The 26,905-nt window shown below is 38.7% G+C and overlaps 1 protein-coding gene across 16 annotated transcripts in view; it reads right to left on the reverse strand.

Moving 5' to 3' along the window:
* Nucleotides 1-26,905, reverse strand: part of DLG2 (discs large MAGUK scaffold protein 2) — a 2,332,374-nt gene that overhangs the window by 367,353 nt on the left and 1,938,116 nt on the right. For all 16 annotated transcript variants that reach the window (XM_037840899.1, XM_037840898.1, XM_037840904.1 and 13 more), the window contains one exon: nt 25,771-25,839. In XM_037840899.1, the coding sequence (XP_037696827.1) occupies nt 25,771-25,839 (69 nt within the window). The remainder of the gene's footprint in view (nt 1-25,770; nt 25,840-26,905) is intronic.

A 26,905-nucleotide genomic window follows, 5' to 3' on the forward strand; every position in this document is an offset into this window, starting at 1 on the left:
AAAGAGTCAGACAACATCACCAATGCCAAGAGTCCCATACCCCTCCCTTATGTCCCCCTCTTACATGCATTTAGCTTTGGTATATTGCCTTTGTTACATTAAAGGAAGCATAATACAATATTTCTGTTAATTATAGTCTCTAGTTTGCATTGATTGTAATTTTCCCCCAATACCACCCAATTTTTAACACCTTGCAAGGTTGACATTCATTTATTCTCCCTCATTTAAAAACATATTTGTATATTTCATCACAATTGTTGAGCACTCTAGGTTTCACTGAGTTATACAGTCCCAGTCTTTATCTTTCCTCTTTTCTTCTGGTGTCCCACATGATCCTAACCTTCCTCTTTCAACCATACTCACAGTCATCTTTGTTCAGTGTACTTACATTGCTGTGCTACCATCATGCAAGACTGTGTTCCAAACCTCTCACTCCTGTCTTTTCCTATCAGTCTGTAGTGTTCCCTTTAGCATTTCCTGTAGGGCAGGTATCTTGTTCACAAACTCTGTCATTGTCTGTTTATCAGAGAATATTTTAAACTCTCCATCATATTTGAAGGACAGTTTTGTCAGACATAGGATTCTTGGTTGGTGGTTTTTCTCTTTCGGTATCTTAAATATATCACACCACTTCCTTCTTGCCTCCATGGTTTCTACTGAGAAATCTGCAAATAGCCTTATCAAGCTTCTTTTGTATGTGATGGATAGCTTTTCTCTTGCTGCTTTCAGGATTCTCTCTTTGCCTTTGACTTTTGATAATCTGATTATTATTCAGATCTATTCTGTTTGGTGTATGCTGTGCTTCTTGGATCTGTAATTTAATGTCTTTCCTAAGAGATGGGAAATTTTCATTGATTATTTCCTCTATTATTGTTTCTGCCCCTTTTCCCTTCTTCTTCTGGGACACTCATGACACATACATTCATGTGTCTCATGTTCTCATACAATTCCCTGAGACATTGGTCATATTTTTCCATTCTTTTCCTTATCTGTTCTTTTGTGTGTAGTATTTCAGGTGTCTTGTTCTCCAGTTCCTGAGTGTTTTCTTCTGCTTTTTGAAATCTGCTGTGGTTTGTCTCCATTGTGTCTTTCATCTCTTGTGTTGTGCCTTTCATTTCCATAGATTCTGCCTGTTGGTTTTTTGAACTTGTGATTTCTACTTTATGACACCCAGTTTTTTCATTATACACTTCATCTCTTTTGCCATATCTTCCCTAAACTTGTTGAACTGATTTAGCATTAGTTATTTCAATTCCTGTACCTCAGTTGAAGTGTAAGTTTGTTCCTTTGACTGGGCCATAACTTCATTTTTCTTAGTGTAGTTTGTAGTTTTCTGTTGTCTAGGTATCTGGTTTCCTTGGTTACTCCAATCAGGTATTCCCAGACCAGAATGGGCTGAGATCTCAGAAGGGGGCAATATTCAGTATCAGGTCTCCCTGAGGGTGTGTCTTAAAAGATTGAAAAGCCACTGTGCTTTTCCTAACCTGCCCAGCAGGTGGCACCTGTCAGCCTGTCACTTCTGACTGGTGTAAGGAGGTGTGGCCCTGTTAGTCCTTAGTTTCTGTTTTGGCTGTTTTCCCCCAGGCTCTGGGGTCTAGTTTTGAATGGGAGGCCGGTAGTAGGGCTTGGCACCACCTCCTTCCTCTTAGGGAAGATACACACCCCCTAGGAAATTTTCATTTGCATTTAAATGAGCTCTTTGTCTCTCTGACTCTGCTATCTCCACCCTTGTCTGGGTCAGAGAGCTGCGAACTGAAAATGGCTGTGGCTTTCTCTACTGAGCCATCCATGTTGAGAGAGAGAAAAAGGGACAGAAAGCCCCCCTTCAGGGCCAGACCACTGTCCTCCCAGCTTCACCCACCAGCCAGAGATAGCACGTGATCCTCTGGGCTCCCCCTCCCGGCAGAGAGATGTTGGCTCTTTAAGGTCAGTCATCACTAAAAGCCTTTGTCTGCTTGTTGGGGATTTGTAGCTTGTATTGAACAGTCTATGTTTGTTAATCAAAACTCCAGTTGGAGCTGGACTGAGGTATATTCGCTTGTTCAGAGAGTGCTCTCACAGCGAGGTTTTGCAGTTTGGGCTGCCATGGCGGAGGGGCTCTTGGTGCGGGTCCACAGTTTTTACTTACATATTTTATGCTGTGATCTCTGGCATTGCTCCCAATCCAGGTTTGTGTATGATGTGTGGACAGTCATGTTTGTCTCCCAGCAGTTATTCCAGATTATTTACTAGTTATTCCCAGTTGTTTATTAGTTGTTTCGGGGGGGACTAACTAACTTCCACTCCTCTCTATGCTTCCATCTTCTTTCTCTGCATCTCTTTTTTCTCTCTTAGTTAATGGGGTCTACTTATACATTGTCTCTCTACTTCTCACCTAGCACATTCAATCATCCAACAAATTCAGTCATTTTTACCTTAGAAATGCCTCTCCAAATCAGCCTAGTGTTGCTGCCTCAGTCGAGGCCTATGATATCTTACACCCAGACTCCCACCAGGGATTCCTAAGGAAGCTCTTCCTACAATCACTCATCCCCTACACTCCACCATAAGCTGTCAGAGAGTTTCTTCAAAAGCAGATAAAATCATTTCAACCTTCTTTAAACCTCCCATTGCTTCTCTGCTACCTAAATGATAAAATCCTTAGTTTCTGTTGAATGACATGTGAAGCCCTCATGAGGTAACTCTTTCAACTGCAACTCATGACACATTCCTTTTGGGCCCATACTCTCCTACCAAGCAGAACTTCTTGTGTGGTCCTAAAGTCCAGGCCCTTCTGTGAATCTTTGCCTCTTCATGAGTTCTTCCTTGTTTGGAATGCCCATCACCAGCTGAAGGGTTTACCCTTCAATGACTCCCCCAGGCACATATAGCATCTCCTGGGTGGTGTTCCAGGGTATGCCTGGGAGACTATAGCATTTACCTCTTTAAAAAAGAAATTAGATGTCTGACTCTTCCACCAAAATGGGAATCCTTCAAGCAAAAGATTTTATATTATTCAACTTCCTGAAGAATTATTTATTCCTGTGCAGTGGCTCTGGCTTCAGATACATGCCTGAGTTTGAAACCTGGCTTTGCTACTTATCAGCTATAAAACCTTGGTCAATTTACTTCATCTTGCTGAGTATCAGTTTTTCAGTGCTTAAAATGAAATAATGGTTCTATTTACTTCATATGACTTTTGTAAGGATTAAATAGGGTAATGAATGTGAATGCCTGGACCAAACTAATAAATGAGTTGTTGGTAGCTGCACACACTAATTGCAGAATACTATGGGAGAGATGAAGATTACTAAGACACAAACCTGATTCTCTTAAAACTTCCAACATGGGAGAGGAACTAAGACATTTATGCAAGACACTAATTTTATACAAAATATAATAAGTAATAAAATAGATAGATAGAAAGGGCTATGAGGGTCTATCAGAGAGGTAAATAATTTCTGTATGGGGGTCCAGGGAAGTCTTGGTGAAGGAGGTTAAACTTACATTACACATTAAAATTTGGTTAGAATTACTTGTTTTTTAAATTAATTACTTCATATGGCATGCTAGGTGATATGCACAGGCAGGTATACGTTTTATGGGGTCTCAAGGTTATATAATTTGGGGGACCCTCTTCAAAAAAAGAATGTCATATTACATATATAACATTATACTCCTTGCATTTCTTATTCTCCTTGTGGGCTGGTGCCTGACATCTAAAAAGTGTTCAATATATACGAGCTCCCTTTCCCCTAGCCTTTGTGCCTCCCTGCCTAGCAAAGGGCCTGGTATAAGGTACAGGGCCTTGAAGTAGCCCACACAACTGAAGGACCTTAGAACTTCAAAGGAAACCCACTTCAGGTGCTGGGCTTGGTGCTGGGAATAGACTTACAACAAAACTCAGTTCCTGGTTTCACAGAGCTCACATTCTAGTGGGGCAGGCAAGTATGTTACAATGACTAGTTGTAAAACATTCGTTCATCCAGAATCATTTGGGATAAATTTTATAATAGGTAGGAGAGCACTGATTTTCATAGAAAGAGATGGGGAGTAGGAGAATGCTTTGTGCATAAGGAACAGCATGAGTGAAGGAAGTGGAGTGGGAGAGTGGTGTCAGGAGAAAAGCAGATATTCTCACTCGACTGGAATGTAGTTCTAACAGGGCAGCAGGGTTGACAAACAGGCAGAGGCCAGACCCAGAAAATGCTCTTGGGTGGTGTGCCGGTTTGAGTGTATTGTGTCCCCCAAATGCCATTATCTTTGTAGTCTTGTGTGGGGCAGAAGTTTTGGTGATGGTGGATTTGCTTGGAATGTGCCCCACCCAGCTGTGGGCAATGATTCTGATGAGATGTTCCCATGGAGGTGTGGCCCCGCCCATTCAGGGTGGGCCCTTATCGGTGGAGCTATATAAATGAGCTGACTGGGGGGAAGAAAGAGAGTGCAGCTGGGAGTGATGTTCTGAAGAGGAGCAAGCTTGCTAGAGAGGAACGTCCTGGGAGAAAGCCGTTTTGAGGCCGGAGCTTTGGAGCAGACGCCGGCTGCCTTCCTAGCTAGCAGAGGTTTTCTGGACGTCATTGGCTGTCCTCCGGTGAAGGTGCCCGATTGCTGATGTGTTGTCTTGGACGCTTTGTGGCCTTAAGACTGTAACTGCGTAGTGAAATAAACCCCCGTTTTATAAAAGCCTGTCCATCTTTGGTGTTTTGCATTCTCCAGCATTAGCAAACTAGGACAGGTGGGATTAATAGAGATTCAGCTCTCAACTACCAGGAGAACAGAGCAGAGTATAAGGTATACCTTCATTCATTCAACAAAGATTCACCCAGCAGCCACTGGGCCAGGCACTGGCAGGGGCCTGGGTATACACAGATCCTGAGAGACTTGCACTCTGCTAGGGGCTGACTGACATGAGCATGACCTGTTCACAGAGGCCAGCGGGGCTGATTGAAGCTGACCAGTCCTTGTGACTGCTGTCACTTTATAAAATGGACTTGAAGCAAAGGCTAGTAATACTAGTGCAATCTGAGTAGCTGTCACCAGGTGCCTGGCAGTGACCTTAGAGTTCAAACAATGAGTCTTCCTATAAATCTCATTAATAGAACTTCAGAAGTTTCCACGTACTTAAGACATATATACTATAGAAAATTAGGACAAAACACTAGAAGTTACTATCAGTGAAATTCATTTTTATAGACAATATATAAGGAAATACAAATGCCTTACTAACCTTTAGCTGTAGTTGAACCCTTAAAAATTCTTCTCTTAAAATAAACATTCAACTGTTCTGTTCTCTGGGGGTATTGCAGGTGTTGTTTGCTATAGCTTTTTTCCTGCTGTAAGTTCTGTTTTCCACTAATTCCAGAGAAAGTTTACATCACAATTAGTTGAACCCTGATGGCTTCCCTGATTCCTTTTGTTTCCCTCATCAAGAAAAGCAGCAGAGGATCATTGCTTCACTTCCTGGCTTTTCCAATTGAGAAATCTCCTTTCTTTTACCAGCCGCCTTTTACCCTTAGAAGTAGAGGCTGGTTCAAAACCTTCTTGAGCATGACAGTCTTCAAGTTATTCATTAACTACTTCCTTTAACCATGGTGAAACTGGAAAGCCAACTTTGGACATTGACATTAGCACAAAGTGATTTTTAGGAGAATCATCAACATTTTCTTCCCAGAACAAACACTTGTAGCTTCATCTCCTCATACACCTTCAAGAATACTCCAAATTCCAGTCAAATCAGAAGTACTTGATTTTTTCTGAATTACTAGCATTTCCTCAAATACCTGGCTTTTTTCTTCCCCTCTGTGTTTTCATGTGTGACAGTCCTCTCTGCCTGTAGGTGGCTTCTTCACCTTTATATGCCTGGGAAGCTCCTCCTCTTTCTTCATGACTGTGATTGAATGACTTTTGCTCTCCTCAGTTCTCCATAATACTCCCTGGTCTAGGATTTGATTGCACTGGACTCAAATACCTCAACTGTTCTACTTATCATACTCTATCTCTTTCATCCAGTCAACAAGCATCTGTTGAGAGTCTACTACACTCAAGGAGGCTCCTCTGGAGCTAGGGCTGACACTACAGCTATGAAGAAGACAGTTTCTGCCTCCTAGGAGTTTATAATAGAGCAGCATATCACAAAAGTAAACTAGCAATTACAAACCAGTATGCTAAGATTGTAGTCTTGTACAATGATGATAATTTTTTTTCAAGTATATATTTGAAATTATTTATTTATAAGTGCCTCACAAAAAAGAAAAGGAGTAGTAGAATAAAGACCAATGGCCTAAAAATGAAATTAGGGAAAAAATTCATGTACAACAGCATCAAAAAGAATAAACTAATGAATTTAACGAAAGAAGTGGAAAACTTACATTTTGACAACTACTAAAAAATGATGAAATGTTTAACAAATTAAAGAAACCTAAATAAATGGAAAGACACCCTGTGTTCTGGATCAGAAGCATTAATATTGCTAATAAGACAACATTCCCCAAATTGATCTACAGATTTAATGCTCTCCCTCTCAAAATTCCAACTGCCTTCTTTGTAGAAATTAACAAGCTGATTTTAAAATTCATACAAAATAGTAAGGGACCCAGAAGAGTCAAAACAATCTTGAAAACAAAGAACAAAGTTGGAGTACTCACACTTCCCCATTTCAAAACTTACAACTGTGGATCATGGGAAGAGGAGAGAAAGGGGCGGGTGGGATATAGATGTAGATCAATGGAATAGAAACATACAGATTAGTGGAATTGAATTGAGGGTACAGACATAAACCATTATGTTTATGGTTAACTGATTTTTTCTTTTTTTTTTTTTTTTGGAACCGTTATATTCACACACCATACAATCCATTCTAAGCATAAAATCAAGGGCCTTTGGTATAATCACATAGTTATACATTCACCACCACAATCAATATGAGAACATTCTCATTTCTTCTGGAAAAAAAATCCCATACCCCCTCTTTTATATACCTCTATTATTGATATTTACCTTTGGTATAGTGCCTTTGTTACACTTAATGAAAGAATTAGCTTAACTTCTGGTGACACACATAACCTTAGTATTCCTCTTTCAACCATAGAATCATCTTTGTTAATTATGCCTACAATATTGTGCTACCATCACACAGTATTGTGCTATTCATTTCTGAACATTTACAAAGTGATGATAATTTATCTACATGTTTGTTTTTTCCACTTTACTCAAATCCTTGAGTGTCTTGTTCACTTTGTGTGTCTGATAACTTAAAAAGTGCTTAATAAATACAAGCTCTGTCCTTGTGTCCCCAGCACCTGATTAAGTACATGGTACAAGGAACATGCTCCATGAATGACTGTGGAATTAAGACCTAAAAGACATCTACATCTCAGTGTAAATGAGTTGATACTAAGAACTGATTTTGATCAAAGGAAGATTGTAATACTGAGAAGTGAAAACATTAGGGAAGGTGGCTAAGGACGAGGAGATTTGGTCCAGGAAGAGTTCGGAGGACACCAAAATCATCCCAGGTATCCATTTTACTGGGTGTAAGTTCTGATCTATGTAAGGCCAAGCCACAACTTTCCCCAAGCCTGACATACTACTGAAGGTTATGTGGCTAGAATTCTTGCTTTCAGTTAAGAAATGGCTTCATGGGTATATCACCCATGAAGGTGTAGAGAGAGTATAGGGTATATCACAGGGTCAGTCCTATACACCCTGTAAGGTGCCTTCTGACATTTTATACTTTTTTTTACCAACTATCTCCTAAAATCACTCCTATTTCTCCATAATCATTTCCTCTCCAGGAAAAAAAAGGGCTACAGAAACAAACAAACAAACACACACAACAAAGAAAACCTCTACGGGAAAAATCTCTGTCTCCTCCTTTCTGGTATGTCTACGTCTACAATAGGATATGATAGGACCGTTAACTCATGAACTCTGCATATGACTCACAATGGGGCCACAACCTCGGCTCAATTTGGTCTGGGTTTTCTCGTGCTTTGATGTGCACTTAAGCCATATTCCTTATCTTTTAGTTCTAAGGGCACACACATTTCTCTTCTGAACCTTAGATGGAGGATAACAGCAGATAAGGCATGAGTAAGTGAAATAGGAACAGTCAGTGGAACAAGGACTTTGTTTACTCTTATTCTCCTTCAGGAAGTTAGGGGACCTGACTTCTAGACTTGACTTTGGTATAGGCTTGGGAAAGCTTCTGCCTGTCTCTGGCCTCATATAGTTTCCCCATATTTCTTCATATGAAGCTAGACAGTTGGGCACGATAATCTCTAAGCTATTTTACAATTGTAATTCTCATGTTAATCTTTTTTCCCAAAGGTGGGGGTGGCCTCAAAACAAAGTATTACTAGGTCTATATTGCAAAACAAGGCAATATATGGTTTGCTGACATGCAAGACCAGGTAATGATAATATTTCCTTATGCAAAAAATACATGTGGTTTCAAACACAAGGGCTGGCCTTTGACAGCCCTGGGTGTAAGGTATTGATGTGGCATTTAGTTTTTCCTTGTGCCCATATTATTTGCTAGCACATATATATATATATATATATATATATATATATATATATATATATATATATATCTTACTCTATGTCTCTCTCTCTCTTTTCATATATATATAATACTCTATGTCTTCATCCAGTCAACAAGAATCTTTTGAGAGTCTACAACACACAAGGAGGGTTACAACTCTAAAAAAGTAAGTTTCTTTATAGATACACACACAGTGATATGGCAGCTCCTGTAGCTTTGTAAGATATAATACATGCAAACCACTTACATATACCCTGAATTATACAATAAAACTGGAAAGAACAAAATCACTATCATCAGCCTTGACATTTTTCATACCTGAACATGATACAAATTTATTTTTCTGTTAGTAAGAAGAGCTTTAGTTTTAATTATAATTCCTAGCATTTATTAAGAGGTAAGGTTCTTTAATCCTTATGACTCCCCATGAGTTAGGTGTTATTATCCTAATTTTAGAGATGAGAAAACTGAGACTTAGAAAGGTTAAGCAACTTGTCTATGGTCAACCAGTTAAAAGTGGTGGCATCCTCAACATGATAAAGAGCATATATGAAAAACCCACAGCCAGCATAGTACTCAATGGTGAGAGACTGAAAGCCTTCCCTCTAAGATCAGGAACAAGACAAGGATGCCCGCTGTCACCACTGTTATTCAACATTGTGCTGGAAGTGCTAGCCAGGGCAATCCGGCAAGACAAAGAAATAAAAGGCATCCAAATTGGAAAAGAAGAAGTAAAACTGTCATTGTTTGCAGATGATATGATCTTATATCTAGAAAACCCTGAGAAATCAACGATACACCTACTAGAGCTAATAAACAAATTTAGCAAAGTAGCGGGATACAAGATTAATGCACATAAGTCAGTAATGTTTCTATATGCTAGAAATGAACAAACTGAAGAGACACTCAAGAAAAAGATACCATTTTCAATAGCAACTAAAAAAATCAAGTACCTAGGAATAAACTTAACCAAAGATGTAAAAGACCTATACAAAGAAAACTACATAACTCTACTAAAAGAAATAGAAGGGGACCTTAAAAGATGGAAAAATATTCCATGTTCATGGATAGGAAGGCTAAATGTCATTAAGATGTCAATTCTACCCAAACTCATCTACAGATTCAATGCAATCCCAATCAAAATTCCAACAACCTACTTTGCAGACTTGGAAAAGCTAGTTATCAAATTTATTTGGAAAGGGAAGATGCCTCGAATTGCTAAAGACACTTTAAAAAAGAAAAACGAAGTGGGAGGACTTACACTCCCTGACTTTGAAGCTTATTATAAAGCCACAGTTGCCAAAACAGCATGGTACTGGCACAAAGATAGACATATAGATCAATGGAATCAAATTGAGAATTCAGAGATAGACCCTCAGATCTATGGCCGACTGATCTTTGATAAGGCCCCCAAAGTCACCGAACTGAGCCATAATGGTCTTTTCAACAAATGGGGCTGGGAGAGTTGGATATCCATATCCAAAAGAATGAAAGAGGACCCCTACCTCACCCCCTACACAAAAATTAACTCAAAATGGACCAAAGATCTCAATATAAAAGAAAGTACCATTAAACTCCTAGAAGATAATGTAGGAAAACATCTTCAAGACCTTGTATTAGGAGGCCACTTCCTAGACTTTACACCCAAAGCACAAGCAACAAAAGAGAAAATAGATAAATGGGAACTCCTCAAGCTTAGAAGTTTCTGCACCTCAAAGGAATTTCTCAAAAAGGTAAAGAGGCAGCCAACTCAATGGGAAAAAATTTTTGGAAACCATGTATCTGACAAAAGACTGATATCTTGCATATACAAAGAAATCCTACAACTCAAGGACAATAGTACAGACAGCCCAATTATAAAATGGGCAAAAGATATGAAAAGACAGTTCTCTGAAGAGGAAATACAAATGGCCAAGAAACACATGAAAAAATGTTCAGCTTCACTAGCTATTAGAGAGATGCAAATTAAGACCACAATGAGATACCATCTAACACCGGTTAGAATGGCTGCCATTAAACAAACAGGAAACTACAAATGCTGGAGGGGATGTGGAGAAATTGGAACTCTTATTCATTGTTGGTGGGACTGTATAATGGTTCAGCCACTCTGGAAGTCAGTCTGGCAGTTCCTTAGAAAACTAGAGATAGAGCTACCATTCGATCCAGCGATTGCACTTCTCGGGATATACCCGGAAGATCGGAAAGCAGTGACACGAACAGATATCTGCACGCCAGTGTTCATAGCAGCATTATTCACAATTGCCAAGAGATGGAAACAACCCAAATGTCCATCAACAGATGAGTGGATAAATAAAATGTGGTATATACACACGATGGAATACTACGCGGCAGTAAGAAGGAACGATCTGGTGAAACATATGACAACATGGATGAACCTTGAAGACATAATGCTGAGCGAAATAAGCCAGGCACAAAAAGAGAAATATTATATGCTACCACTAATGTGAACTTTGAAAAATGTAAAACAAATGGTTTATAATGTAGAATGTAGGGGAACTAGCAGTAGAGAGCAATTAAGGAAGGGGGAACAATAATCCAAGAAGAACAGATAAGCTATTTAACGTTCTGGGGATGCCCAGAAATGACTATGGTCTGTTAATTTCTGATGGATGTAGTAGGAACAAGTTCACTGAAATGTTGCTATAGTATGTAACTTTCTTGGGGTAAAGTAGGAACATGTTGGAAGTTAAGCAGTTATCTTAGGTTAGTTGTCTTTTCTTACTCCCTTGCTATGGTCTCTTTGAAATGTTCTTTTATTGTATGTTTGTTTTCTTTTTAACTTTTTTTTTCATACAGTTGATTTGAAAAAAGAAGGGAAAGTTAAAAAAAAAAAAAAAAGAAAAAAGACAAACAAGGAAAAAAAAAAAAAAAAAAAAAAAACGATGTAGTGCCCCCTTGAGGAGCCTGTGGAGAATGCATGGGTATTCGCCTACCCCACCTCCATGGTTGCTAACATGACCACAGACATAGGGGACTGGTGGTTTGATGGGTTGAGCCCTCTACCATAAGTTTTACCCTTGGGAAGACGGTTGCTGCAAAGGAGAGGCTAGGCCTCCCTGTATTTGTGCCTAAGAGTCTCCTCCTGAATGCCTCTTTGTTGCTCAGATGTGGCCCTCTCTCTCTGGCTAAGCCAACTTGAAAGGTGAAATCACTGCCCTCCCCGCTACATGGGATCAGACACCCAGGGAAGTGAATCTCCCTGGCAAAGTGGAATATGACTCCCGGGGAGGAATGTAGACCCGGCATCGTGGGATGGAGAACATCTTCTTGACCAAAAGGGGGATGTGAAAGGAAATGAAATAAGCTTCAGTGGCAGAGAGATTCCAAAACGAGCCGAGAGATCACTCTGGTGGGCACTCTTACGCACACTTTAGACAACCTTTTTTAGGTTCTAAAGAATTGGGGTAGCTGGTGGTGGATACCTGAAACTATTAAACTACAACCCAGAACCCATGAATCTCGAAGACAGTTGTATAAAATGTAGCTTATGAGGGGTGACAGTGGGATTGGGAATGCCATAAGGACCAAACTCCACTTTGTCTAGTTTATGGATCGATGTGTAGAAAAGTAGGGGAAGCAAACAAACAGACAAAGGTACCTAGTGTTCTTTTTTACTTCAATTGCTCTTTTTCACTCTAATTATTATTCTTGTTATTTTTGTGTGTGTGCTAATGAAGGTGTCAGGGATTGATTTAGGTGATGAATGTACAACTATGTAATGGTACTGTAAACAATCGAAAGTACAATTTGTTTTGTATGACTGCGTGGTATGTGAATATATCTCAATAAAATGATGATTAAAAAAAAAAAAAAAAAAAAAAAAAAAAGTGGTGGCAGCAGCATTCATACCTAGTCCTGCTGGCTTCAAAATGTCTCTGTTGCTCCCACTACTCTATACAACCACAGAGAGGGAGAAAGGGTGATAACCAGTTGGCTTATCATCTCTAGGCAAAATGGCTAGAAGTGGAGAAAATCAATCACCCAGGGAAAGTGAATCCATTATTTTTTAGGTCAGAGGAGAAGGAATTTTAATAAATCTCATTTGTTAAACATAGTCTGTGTTTGGCAGATTGCTCAATAATTACATGATAGGGCAGGGACCCAGGAGCTGCACTCAAAGAGGTTTGCACTAAGTAGGAGAGAAAAACTTTGCACATGAAACAAGAAGAAAACTACATGTGCTAAAGTGTGTGACAGAGATTTAATCTGCTATATATAGACAATCAAAACAGGATCCTGGGGACATGTATAAACCAGTTTTCTGCAAACCTTTTTATTGTAACAGTAACCACTGGTAACCCCAGGGAAGTGGAAGGAATGTATGTGCGCACATGAATGTGAGACAGCAACACATGCATATGGGCTCTGGATGTATTTGATCGTGTGTAAAATAAGGAGGTGGGATGAGATGACACTTTTCACACCTGCTATGATTCCTGTAAGTCCACATTAAGAAATCCATCTCTCTGGATCTAGAAGGGTGTTTGAACTGCTGGTGTCTCTTTCTAAAGGGGGCATACTCTCTCCTCCGCCTTTGTTTCTCTACCATGCACTCTGTTCAGTCTTCTATACTATGGACTGTATCTCCCTGAGGACACATGATAGGTGAACAGTCAATGTTTGTTAAATGGATGATGAATGGAGCTTTTAGCAATTGATTCCTTGTATGAGGGAGGAGGGAAGAGGTACCAGCACCATCAGAAATAAAAGGGGCAGATGAGATACAGGGAGAGGCAGGAGAGAGGGAACTAACACCTACTTAGTATCTTCTATTTGTTAAGAACCATGCTGGGACACGTACATATTTTTTTCTTTATTAGAGAAGTTGTGGGTTTATAGAACATTTATGCATAAAATACAGGATTCTCATGTACCACCTTATTATTAACACCTTGCATTGGTGTGGGACATTTGTTACAGTTGATGATAGTACAGTTTTATAATTGTAGTATTAACTATAGTCCATGGTTTAACTTAGGGTTCCCTGTTTGTGTAGTATAGTTCTATGGATTTTTTAAAAATTTATTCTATCACCACATATAAGATATTAACAGATTTTTAAAAGCTAAATTCTCAGAAGAATTCTCTGAGGTAGATATGAACCCTACTTTATAAAGAAACAGAGGCTCAGAGAGATTTAGAAACAACTCAAGGTGATATAGTTAGTAAGTGCTAAAGCCAGCATTTAAATGAAGGTAAAAATAAATCAGAAGGCCACGTTCTTTAAATTATACCAAGCTACTATACCAAGGAGAGGAACTTGAGGAAAAGTAAAGATCTCAAGGGTGCAGGGAAAGATTGTAAGGATAAGAGATGTCTACACATTTAAATATCAAGCAACACTGATAGTGAAATGAAATTTCTCATCAACGTGAATAATCAATGGCTTGACCTAAGGGGAATTCTCCATTTGCAAAAATGAATAGGCTTTAAAGATCATGGTTCTCTTTTACACTTCCCATGTAAAAAACCCACGCTTAGAAGAAAAACTCCCAACTCTTGACACCAGTCCACCGAGCATAGAACTTCCTTAGTCTGAAGAGGGTACTCCTTCAACCCTCAGGTGATAAAAATCACTGAAACTGCATCTGCACAGTGCTACTGGTTTTTCCCAAATTGGCTGCTTATTCTTTTGTTCTGGGATTACAGAGATAAAATGTCAGTGAATTATTGTAATTTTCAACATCTTATATGCCCATGAGACTGTGAGTTTCTCAAGCACAGGAATTGAGCCTTTTTCAAATTGACTTTCTCAAATGCCTCAGCACAGTGTCTGGCACATACTGGACATTTAGTAAGTGACTAGCTGAATGGAAGAATAAATAAAAGGGTAATCAACTGAATCAATGACTGATGGAATGAATAAATGGAAGATGCTTGTCTCCTGCACACTTCTTGAGTAGTCTGAATCTCCGTGGGCCAAGCAGGAGCCTTAACCAGCTGTGACCAATCAATTGCTAAAGGTTGCTGACTGACATCTTAAAATCATACTTCAGAGGAGTAAACATTTACCAGGACTGAAAATCATCAGCAAGATTAAATAAAGGATAAAGATCACTGGCTGCTTTTATGGCAATAGAGGGGCATCTGGCCTGTGGCATAGAATATAGATGGGCTTTTTTTTCTAAACACCCTTATAATTGACCAGAAGGAAGTAAACAGAAATCCTAATGGAATTTGAGGGCCTCTGAGGGATTAGCAATATATGCAGGAAAAAACATCAGATTCAGTTTGAATATACAAAAATGGATGTCTCAAGGTAAACAATCTAATGAAGGCTGACAAATGATATCCAAAGCCTTCCTCTTCATTCTCTGCTTTCCCCAACCTATGTCACCTCCCAGGCCACAGTCAGCCAAAGTGTCAATCATTCTTTGTAAGTGGTTAAGTACAAGGTCAAATCCAATGTCCAGTAAATATTCATCAGATGAGGATGAGCCTGTTTCTACTTATCTGATAGGTGAGTGATCAGCAAACCCCTCTGACCACTACTTTTGTCTAGACTCATTTTCGTGAGTGATAAAGACAGGACAGGGAAGGACCCCATCAGTCAGTCAGACTAAAAGACCTGGTTGGAGTGTCTGCAACATTTCTCTTGAGGCAGGATGGGCTAGTGGTGAGAACACAGGGCTGGGAGACAGGCATTGTGTTGTAGTAAGGGCTCCCTGCTTCCCAGACACATGACCTTGGGGAAATCAATTACCCTTTGATACATCTTTAAATGATTAATGATTCTCACCCAGCCTGCCGTATAAAGTTGTTATTGGGATCAAATGGAATGATGTCTATGAGATTAGCCTACTGTCTTCAGGGTAAACAGAAAAAGAGAGAACGAAAGAGAAAAGGAAGGGAATGAATGGAGAATTAAGAGTAAAAGAAAAGGGTGAGGAGGAAGTATATGGAAAGATGGGAGAAGAGAGGAGAAAAAAGATAGAAAGTAAGAGGGGCAAGAAAAAGAAGTTGGGAAAGGAGAGGGGTAGGAAGCAGAAGTGACAAAGACAGTTCATAAATCTCTGGCACAGTAGCAGATAAGCAAACACGCACATCAAACAAACAAACAAACAAAAAACAGGGCTACAACAGTAATGAATCAGAGATGGGATTTAGGAAATCACAACTATGGATCGACCAACTGAAGATCCATCAGATGGCCTCTATGGAAGATACAATGAGTCAACAATGAGTCACTCTCCTTATTATAAATTTTTCAATGGCAGGGAATACCGAATTCATGTTTTTCTCGTCTGTGCTCAGCTCAGTAATACACAGATTTGAAATCATTGTTTGTGCAGGCATTGATGATGACCCTTTCTCTTTGCCTAGTTAAACCTACTCAACTTTCATATCAGAATCTTCCCTGATGTCTCTGACAAGCTCAGATCCCTATTTTAGGCACTCATGATATTACAGACCGCTTCTTCATAGCTTGGCACGGTCACAAATTCAATTTGTTTGTGTGATTATTTGATTAATGCCTGCTTCCTCCAACAGACTAAGGGCAAAATCTGTGACTGTTTTGTTCATCATTATATTCTCAATTGAATTTATAGATTGGCACAATCATAAACAGACTCAAGTCAGCAAGAGCCACATTAATACTAGAAAGATACTAGAAAAGGAGAAGTATTCAAAAAGTGATAATGGTATAAATATAAAGAGGAGGTTGGTGCTAGGGCTACAATATGGGGTTTTTGACAGATAATCTTTCAGATAGATGGGGCAACTAAATCATTTCATGGAATAATGTTTCCTGTGTTAGTTTTTATCAGCCTAACAAATTTAATACTGGGTGCTTTTTTCATTCCTCCTTGGTTAATTCAGTACATTAACTAACTCTTCAAAGCTATTTCATTTAACATCATGGATGATTGTATTATTATTGGCATTAATAATTATGAGTATTGATTAAGAGGGGCAACTTTCTAGCTGAGTATTCTGCCACACACTGTTTTGGGCATGTTTGATTATATAATAATGAGGAAGAAGTTTATACACAATTTACTTTGAGGATTTTATTAAAGCAATTTATTAAAAAGTAAAAAGATTTCCAAGAAAGATATGCAGGGCAATGATAAGCAATCATGTTGGGATTGAACTATGCGCAGAAAATAAGGACTATTTATCAAAACCTCCTAAATCAGCAGTACTCAGTTGTGAGAGAGTTTCCCCAGGGCGTTCTCTGGCATCCCTCCCAGATAAATTCTAACTGCTTGACATTAAGCAGCCCTTGGTGTGCAGGGTCACCAACTAGACAGCCCAACAGCTCTCGATGACCAGTTCTCCTGGCTTGCTGCTTCTGGGTTTTTCCTAGTCTTGCTAGGAAACGTAAAAACCAGTGGTAGGGAAATATTATTCCTCCGCTTCTTCTAATTTAGCTCATTTCAAAGTGAGTGAAGTCACATTAGGTGTTCATTCCACTTTGCTAACATTCTTATGAAACTGTTATTCCACAATGACTGTAACAACAAAACCCACAGAAGCCCCAGAAATCATGTTGAGCTCCACTTTGTAATTCAATATTTTACTTAGGTCTCCAAATTGGCCAATATATAATAAGAAAACACTTAAATGCGGCGAGGCAGTTCAGGGCTCAAATCAGTTTTTCCATTTACCTGTCCTTGGATGCTACCTTTCACTTCTCTAAGCCTCAGTGTCCCCATCCATAAAGTGGGATAATAACTGTATATTATAATAATAAGGACCAACTGAGAGCATCCACATCAGACACTTGTAACATGTATCAGTATACTGTTAAAGTATAATATTCAATATTTAATGTTACATTTTTTAGCCTTTGAATATAGAAAACAGATCCTTTTTTGGATTTTATAGTCTACATCTCTGAAAACCTGCTTTTATGATGGAGTGCTCTGTATTATTTATTTTATGTCTTCCTATTTTCTTCATTTTAAGGAAGACTTTCTTTTATGGAATAATGATGATAGCGATTAAGGTTTGTAAAAGTCCTTACCTGGCAAAATATAAATCTAGATTCTCTACGTCATTTCCCAAACTCTTTTGAAATTTTACTAGTTTTGAAATTACAAATTTGGAAACTTCTGTCTCTCCTATACAAGAAATCACCACCCCCCCCCACAGATGTTATTTCCATAGCATATGGCGTTAGAAATCCAAGCACTAGACGAGAATTAGAATCTCATGTGTTGGTAGCTCTTAAATATTTCCTAGCTCTCTGCAACCTCAGCATTTTCAACATATAAATTTCTGGTAATCCTGAAAGTTTGCTGTGATGTCACCTTTTATATTTTCATCTCTATATATGTAAGGAAGAAAGCTTACAAGACCTAGAAAAGGATGTTTTCTCAAGTAAGGAAATGGGAAAAAGAAGCAGTAGACCGACAGAAACGGGGCTAAGGAAGATGGGCAACAGCTCAACTGGGAGCAGATATGGAAACTGCAGGTACATGAGGAGAAATGAAAAGGGAACATATGATGGTGAACTGGGGAACAGAGACGACCCAAGGTTATCTGCCGCTCTGGTTGATTCCTAATGAATCTCCTGTGCTTTAAGCTCTGAAATTCCCCAGGGATGGGAAGAAGGGTCTGTAAACTCCTTGAGTCCTTCCAAGCTGCTGGGACCCTCTGGCAGGTGGTCTGGCAGTAAGAATAAGGCTGGGACTCTTACCCACAGCCGTCTCACCCAGGAAGCTGGTTTGTCTTTACTGGGCTGTAAGTCATAAGCAAAAATGGTTTTGGGGGGGGAAGAAGTTTGATTTCTTTTGAGCATTTCTAAAGACCAACTAGCTGTTCCTCTCTTTAATTTTCTTATATTCTCCCTAAATATTCTCTTCAGCTGGCAAGAGAGTAAAATACAGAGGGTGTCAACTATACGTACCAATTTAATACATATTAAATACATACAAAAATCTTTTTCACCTAATCACAGCTTGCCCCTCTGTTTTAGGACAGTTACTTAAATTTCTGTGGTAAACAAAGGTCCAGATCCTTGACCAGTGACCCCAGGCACAGCCACCTGAATAAAGCTTCTCTTTTAAGTGTGAAAGAGCACCTGTCTAATCCAGTGTATTTTTCAGCATTCCATCCCCTCATGTACTGGGAGACACTGTTTGGTAGCCCATGAGCTCCTGGTGTTTGAGGGCCAGCTGGATTCAGAAAGCAAAAGAATGTGCTGGAAGACAGAACATTCATGCTGAGTGTGAGTCCTTAGGGGTGACCTAGTCTGAGTGTGTGGGTAGAGATATCTTAAGCCTACTGTCCCTGAGCACCAGATACCTGGAGCCCAAAGGTCCCTTAAATGTTAAGACTCCAATCTGGGAACATTCCTGCAAGTCCAGAAGTCTAACTTTTATCTCCTTCAGAACTCATGAAACTATAAAATGTTAGAGTTGTAAGGAATCAGAGATGTTGTGTAACTCAACCCCTTCATTTGTATTCAAGGTAACTGAGACCTGCTCAAAATCACACAGTAAGAAGTGAGAAACTTGGAAGTAGTACGCAGGTATCTAGATTCTCAAGTCAATGAAGTTTCTACAATGAACATACATTTTTTGAACCAAGTATCTGGGCATTTAGACTAAGAAGAATGAGTATTTTAGGTCAGCATCATACTAGATAATCTAAAATATGTTAGCAATAACACATAACTACCTGAGCCATGCAGGCAGAAGGAGTTGTACAGAAGTTAAGAGGGAATGATTCCAGACTCCAGAGTGTTCCTTAGAAAGAAAGCCTGCTCAGGCCCGACACGGGAAACCAGAGGCTTCTTGCTCCAATGTTGTGATGATCTCAAGAGCCTGAAGTCCTGTGAATGGCCTCAGTTTAGAGAGGGGGTCTCTTGTGCCAAAGAGGTACACAGCTACCCCCGTGGAGGCAGCTGATAGTACCCCAGACCTGTCAACCTGAGGGTGTGGGTTTCCTTAGAGATATTTGTTCACAGACAAGCCCACTTTTTGCTTCTCCTTTAGACACTCACAGGCTTTCAGACTTGGAAGTGATATTTGGTTGGAGTCAATTAGACCAACTATTTATTCCATAAAGAATTCCTTCTATAATATCCCTGAAGATGGTCCACCAGTTTCTTGTGAAATGCTACTCCAAAAGGGTAGTCAATACCTTCCAGAGCAGCTATTTCATTGATGTGAAAATGCTAGTTGTGAGAAAAATCATCCTTCTATGTAATTGCTAAAATGACCTTCTAAGTTAACATAAAGCAAATGCATGCCCTCTATTGGATGAAAGAGAGCTATTTGAGTAGCTGAAGATACTTAATCTAAGCAGTGTTGGCAAAGTAGTTCTAGGTTTTTGCACATGATTTTCTTCTTTTACCTTTGCCTAATTTCAAACATATTGCTCAGAATTCAATTTGTATCTCTTCCCTTGAGAATCCTACTGGACTTCCCAGAGGCAATCACTTTTAACCATTTCAGTTTTAATTCTAGTGGTTACTTCCATATTGTTAAAAAAATAGGTCGATATTAGAGTACTCCTTTAAATTCTATTTTGTTCCCAGAATTACCTGTTTCCTTGAGGATAGATTTTCCCTTTGTATGTGTGTTTTAATCTTGTTTCTGTCATTCTGCAGGTTTTGTTAAAATATTGGGTGACATGGTTGTCTGTTCACATTTAAGAATGAAATGGTAGAAAGGCTGGCAGAAGGTGTTGTGCCAGGCTAGGCTTTTTAGCTGAAAGGTTTCAGGTTAGGTGAGCAAACCTGGAACTGTTCCTCCAGCTGGCACACTGTGAAAGGCTTGCTGTGTGGGCCAGCACTCAAACGAACTTTATGTAGGTTTCACAGTAGGGGAATTCCATTTCTTTAGAGAAGAAACTGTGTTTTTTTTTCCTTTTTCTGACGGTGGCATGTACTTGCTGGAAATTTATTCTGGAGGCAGGGATGTGCATGCTCAGTGGGGCATCTTCAGTCCCATCTGTTGTCACTACCCTGCAGTCTCTGAGTCTCCTGGGTTCTACCAGGAAGATCTGCTCCTATCCAAGCTGTAGGCCCCTGCACACATTGCTGCTGCATTGTGGTTAGGTTTTTGTGGCATCTATGCAAAAACAACTCCAGGCGATCTGGTTCACATAGAATGCAGAATATGTCCCCTGGAGTCATCCAGCACTTCCAATGTGATCTAGGCTGGGACTTCTTTGTTCTGTTTCATCTCCTTTCTATATTCCAGAAATGTGCTGAAACCTTTTGGCCTTTGATGCCCCCTCCCATTTCCTTTATTATTATTGGATTGCCCTTTTTTATTCCATTAGCTTCCTTTTAATGGGGTCTCAAGAGGAAGAGGGGATTAATGTCTGCGACACATCTGTCAACCTGAGCCAGAAGCAAGAGCTCACACAGTTCATAGGGATGTTATTCTGCCTTATCATGTCTGGCATAGCTATAAGTGAGTCAGATATTAATTTTTAAAAAAGCAGTGGCTCTATGGTAGAGGCTCAACTAGACAGTTTTCCTGCCTCCATGGGTTAAATTAATTGGAAATTTAAAATATCCCCACTTATTTTATGTCAAGTAAATAGCAATTTTGAAGGAAAAAATATATATTTATAAACATATGAGCTTTTAAACTACATTCTTTTAAAAATATCCTAAGTAGTTGCTTTTCACAAAAACATTAGGAAGCTAACTTTTGACACAGTAGAATTTTCAATTTCAGCTGACTACCTACTGTCAGTAGTGTAACACCTTAATGGAAATCCTGCTAAAGACCCACTGGCCTATGCAATATGAAACATAACCTTCCCACTGTGTTCAGTGACAATGATTATATGCCACATTATCTCTCTATCTGACAGCCAGTTGGACACAAATAGCAAATAGTTGGACACACATAGCACCTTTAGTGTTCTGATCTTTGAAGAGAATTACAGAGGTGTCCCCTTCTAAAAATTGCAGCTATGCAAAATCATTTCTACCCCAAATGTTTTACTGCATATTCAGAAATGTTTTATAAAGGTAAACACATATTTATGTATTTAAGAACAAGTGTTCAAAGTGGGTCTTCAACCTAATCTAGGCTATTATGCCCTTTGGCTGATGAGGAAATACACGCTTGGAGAGGTGAAGGGCCTTGTTTAAGGCCCATAGCAATTAGGTGGTAGAGGCCAGGATTCAAAACCAGTTCTTTGGTTCCAGAATCAGTTTTTGTCCACTACTGCAAGAACAGACATTTGTTATATTGCTTTACTTTTCTGCATATGGGGAAATCTCCTTTATACCAGTTGGGACAATAGAACACTATGAAGCTGAGAATACCATCTGTTGTTTTTCAGAAAGGGAGTCAGTGATGTTTTGAAGTCAGGGTAAGCTTCACAATTTTGGCCTCATCTTATCCGAGAACTAGAATTGGTGATTAAGTCTATAACAGAGTTCATTTTACTCAAGTGGAAAACTCAAGGCAAATTCTTATTAGCAAAATGCTAATAAGTTTTTGTTAATAAGATGAAGGAAAGAAAAGGATTGGAAATAGCTTTATAAGGAAATGCAATCATTTAGAATAGCCGGAGGAAGTTTTCTTTGTGCTAATGACCAAAATGTGGAATGACAGCCATCCTGAGAGGTGACAAGAAAGTTATTTATAAGGAAGAAGGAAGGTGAGGTAGAGACAAGTGCTGAGCTCAGTCCCACAGCTCTTAAGTCCTCACCTCAACAACAAACACCCTCAGCCATACAGCATACACAAGGACCTCCAGAACCATCCAAAACATTATGTTTGATTCTAATTTAATCTGAAATAATCTAATTAAATGTTGATTCCATTTAATGATTTATCAGGATTAGAGTCAGTTCTAGTTCTTTATCATTTTTTATGAGAGGAAATTCTTCACTATGTGTAACTTAGCCTGAATATGGTTTATAAATGGGGTGACTACTGCTCTCCAGCTCAATACTAAGTATTTTCAAACCATATTATAGAGGATAGAGTTGTACAATGGAATCAGACTTGATTTCAAATTCAGGATGAGCTACTTCCTATGTAGCTGTCCTTGGGAAAATTACTTAACCTCTCTGAGAATCAAGGTTTAGAAAAAAGAGATAACTCTCACAAGACTATTTGCTGAATAAAATCAGATAAAATGGATGGATAGACAGAGAGATAGATAGATTGACAGAGATAGATAGATTGACAGAGATAGATAGAAAGAAGATACATATAGCCTGGCATATAATAAGTGCTCAATAAATGTTAGTTTTTTGTACCTTCCTTCAAAGGAATATCCATGAAATTATATTATTTATTCTCAACAGGTTGCACATTTAAATGTAATAGGTCTCATTAAGGACTTGATGATGCCCCCTTCCTCAAGCCACAGAATCCTAATCCTGATAATGTTTCTTCAGTTGGCATGCCATGCCAACTCTCTGTTAATTCTGGATGCCATTTCCTTGGGCCTTTCCATTTTCTACATATCATATTTAACAACAGAATTCAAAATTGTCCACAGTCCTTTGGAGGAAGTGACCAGGACTGCGTTTTGTGGGGAGTTTTTCTAAACTGTGGCACTTCCCAGGAAGAGGAAATTATAAGGGTGGTGGGGTGGAGGACGTACCCACAAGACCGTTCAAACTGGCACCGGCATTGGCTCCTAGTGGTGAACATTGGCCAAATCCAATAGGAGAATGTTCACAGACCGGGGACACTATTTCTTCATGTGTGGGTTTAAGTGGACTTTTTGCCTTAAACTTTCTAAGAGTTTTATATACCATAAATATATAGCATTTCTGATTGTAAGAGCATTTCTTACTCTGCTCCTAAATTCTTTCTCTTAGAGCTTAGGAGAAGGTGGTATGTAGAAACATCTTAGGTTATTATTTAATATGTTTAATACACATTTAAATATAAAACTGATAATTTAAAATATTTTATATAAATATTAACTCAGAAATTAATCAGATTCAAACAATGATTCAGATTACTTCCACAAATGATTATTAATTGTGTATATATGAATATGCCTCTTCAAAATATAGGGAAGATCACAGTTCCTGACTGCCTTAACAAATCCTTATTCAATGTAAATTAGAAATTCTCAGGTCTGATAAATTAAATACAAATTAGATATAATAATAACAAATAACAACTACTATATCATATATATGTGTGTATCTATATACATATATAAGGATAAGATACCAGTACTGTTCTAAAAGATAATATCCTTTTAATTCTTGAAAAGACCCTCTAAGGTAGACACTAACAGTATTCCCATTTTACAGATGATGAAACTGAAGCACAGAGAAGTCAAGTAACTTGCTAACTGTCACACATTTGTATGTGCCTGGGCCCAGATTTAAATTCAGGTTGTCTGGCTAGGGTCCATGCTCTAGATCACCTTGCATACACTAATTGACAAGATGCTACGTGGTATTGATTGAGAACTTTTCTTTTAGTTTATAGAATAGAACAGCTATTACAATAGAGATATGTCCTGTTGAGGAAGTTACCTAATTCTCCAGTGCTAATTTCATAGTTAATTCCCTCCTCCTGCCTTTTTTCTTAACTAGAAAGACTAAAGTGGTTTGAGTCTCTGCCATCAAAGACAGAAAAGGAAGGACAGAAAGAGAAGGTGGTATCCTTTGTTCATGGAGAGGCCACATTCTTTGCACTCCTCCCTGTCACCCCCACTCCTCCATGGGTTTAGGGATTTCAGTGGGTTTCCTTAGCTGAAGATAAGAAAAGGCACCCCAAGAACAGTGCTTCTAGACTCTGTGTTGTCCCAGGGGGTAAAGACTAAGTAAAGACTCTCTCAGACTGGATATCCACTTGGTTGTGGAGTTTTCAAACATGCTTTGTTGCCATTGAAGATGGGGAAGTACCCTGGGGAGAGAAGATGAGGAGCTTAGCCAGGGAAAGAGGGGCAAAAACCATCCCCTAGTAAGTTCCACTTGAGAGGTAGGAGAGATTCATGCTATTTATGCCTGCAGGACTCATTCTGGAGGTGCTGAGGACAGATGAGAAAGGAGGACTATGGGTTTGTGAGCAATTGCTGCAGCATGGGCAAAGCTGTGAGTGCATCAGAAGACTGCAAGGTGAGGCTGCTAGAAGAGGTGCTTGAACTTGAGTCTCATGGCATTGGTGCATGTTTGGTTCTTCACCCATCCAGGCTACACCACCAGAGATACTCAACAGCAAGGGGACAGCCACAGTAGAATGGGAAGGAAATGCCATTTCCCTCTTTCTCCTTTCTGCCCCAACACTGCCAGAGGAGAAATATAAGGGAAGGGAAAATTTAAAGAGCTGTGTGAGAGAGTAGACTATCCCTCTATCAACTCCAGGCTACTTTGGTGGAATTGTATTCAATAGTGTTGGAAAGAGGGAGAACGGTTTGAATCAAACATGAGCTCAACATTTTAAAATGGGGAGGACAAATAATTACTAAAGTTAGAGATGTGAATTGAAATGTCATTAAGGAAGTCTACAGCCTAATCACCATTGGGAAACAGGCTTGAACAAAGCTCAGTTGGTAACAGATATTGGAAAAATAAAATTATTTCAGTTTTACATATTAATCAGTTTACATATTCTCAATTAAACCAGTACAAATATAAGACAAATGGACATATTAGTGACCCATCCTTCTGTCTTCCAATTATCTGAACAGGGAATTTAGAAATACAAAATAAGTAGTCTGCATATAAGCCAGCTCACCTAACATCTCCATTCTCATCTCCTGCCCCACTGCCTCACACACCCTATGAACAGCACTGAAACACTCAATGGCCTTTCGATACCCTACACTTGCTCATATGTTCATGTCACTGCCAATGTTCTTTCTTCTGCCCAGAGTGCCCTTCCTTGCAATTTCTGTTGGGCAAATATTCACAGATCCTTCAGAACTGAGCTATAGAGTTATATCCTCTCTAAAATCATCCTGATCTCTCCACTCTCCCTGATGCCAGATACCCCTCTTGTTCTTCCATTAATTTCTTACACATGTATGTTAAACATACTTATATTACATTGATAATAAGTATTTGTATTTCTTTCACTCCCACTAGAAAGTTCTTTTGAAGGCAAAGAAGGTATCTTATTTGACTTTAAATCTATTACCTAGCACAGTGCCTGACACATAACCCAGGTTTCATGGATATTTGCTGATTGGAAGGAAGGAAGGAAGGAAGGAAAGAAGGGAGGGAGGGAAGGAAGAAGGGAGGGAGGAAGGAATTTCTTTATATTCAAAGAGATGGGGCTGTACAGCTTTGTTTAAGAGGACACGCCAGTATATTCTAATCTTACCCTTCCAGAGAGATGGCCCGTTGGAGAGTCACTGAAGGTTGGCGGACTGCACTGCTGTGTTGGGAATGACTGTAAGAAAAGAAAGAAAAGATAAACATCATTTATTTTAAATGTCTTTGAACATTCAAGTCAGTTCTATTCTCAAGAAAAAAACTAATCTGGAAAGAAATTAATGATTAAATCATTATTCTTTGGTTATAAGTAGAATTATCCACCAAAACACAGCAGTCTACCTAGATAAGAGGTTAATGTTTCCTTACAATTTGACTTCAACATGAGTGTATTATTCAAAGGTAAATGACAGGTAGACATAAAACAAATGTTTGGAAAAGGTAATGCTCCCCTTCAGAATGAGATAACATAGAACATCAAAACAAATTTCATTATAATGTAATATATTTTAGACATTAGGCAGCAGAACATTTTTTTCTAATAAAATTTTACACAGAGCCCAATTTATGAATTGGAGATGTGGTATTTAATTAGTATAAATTTATTTAAGAGTTAGAATTTGCAAAACTTTTTTTGTAAAATTAAGCAATATTTTATGAACAATTTAGCTGCTTAATGATCACAAAAAAAATTTTAAATGAGACTTCCAGTTGCAGTCTTATTTCAACCATAGAATTCAATATATTTGCGTATTTTGCTTTGTTTTTATGGTACCAAGAAAACACTGAGTTTGTAGATAAAGAGTTGCAATAAAAATAATTAAATCTAACATTTATCAAGTCCTTATACTGCCCAAGTCATCTTTCTAAGTCTTTTATATGTTTACATCTTTTATTTCTCACAGTTCTGTGAAGTACATACTGTCACTCTTCTCATTTGACAGATGAGGAAATTAAGATACAGAGAGATTTAGAAACTTCCCTTAAGTTTCTAAATAGCTGTGCTTGAACTAGCATTTGGTTCTAGAGCCATTACTCTTACCTCTTGTTACGTATCACCTCCCAAATAGTAAGAAATTTTGAGATTTGTAAGAATTTGCCTTGCAATATCAGAATATCAATTAGAAAGAGATTACAGGAGAAGCTACTTTCACCTCAGAGATGTACAATAACAATCCAACAGCTAAAATTAACATGCAGTGGGTTTCCTATGTATTAAAATGTAGAATATGATGTATTTTAAT

Source organism: Choloepus didactylus, chromosome 6 (genome assembly GCF_015220235.1).
Source record: "Choloepus didactylus isolate mChoDid1 chromosome 6, mChoDid1.pri, whole genome shotgun sequence".
In the NCBI taxonomy this organism is placed as follows: domain Eukaryota; kingdom Metazoa; phylum Chordata; class Mammalia; order Pilosa; family Megalonychidae; genus Choloepus; species Choloepus didactylus.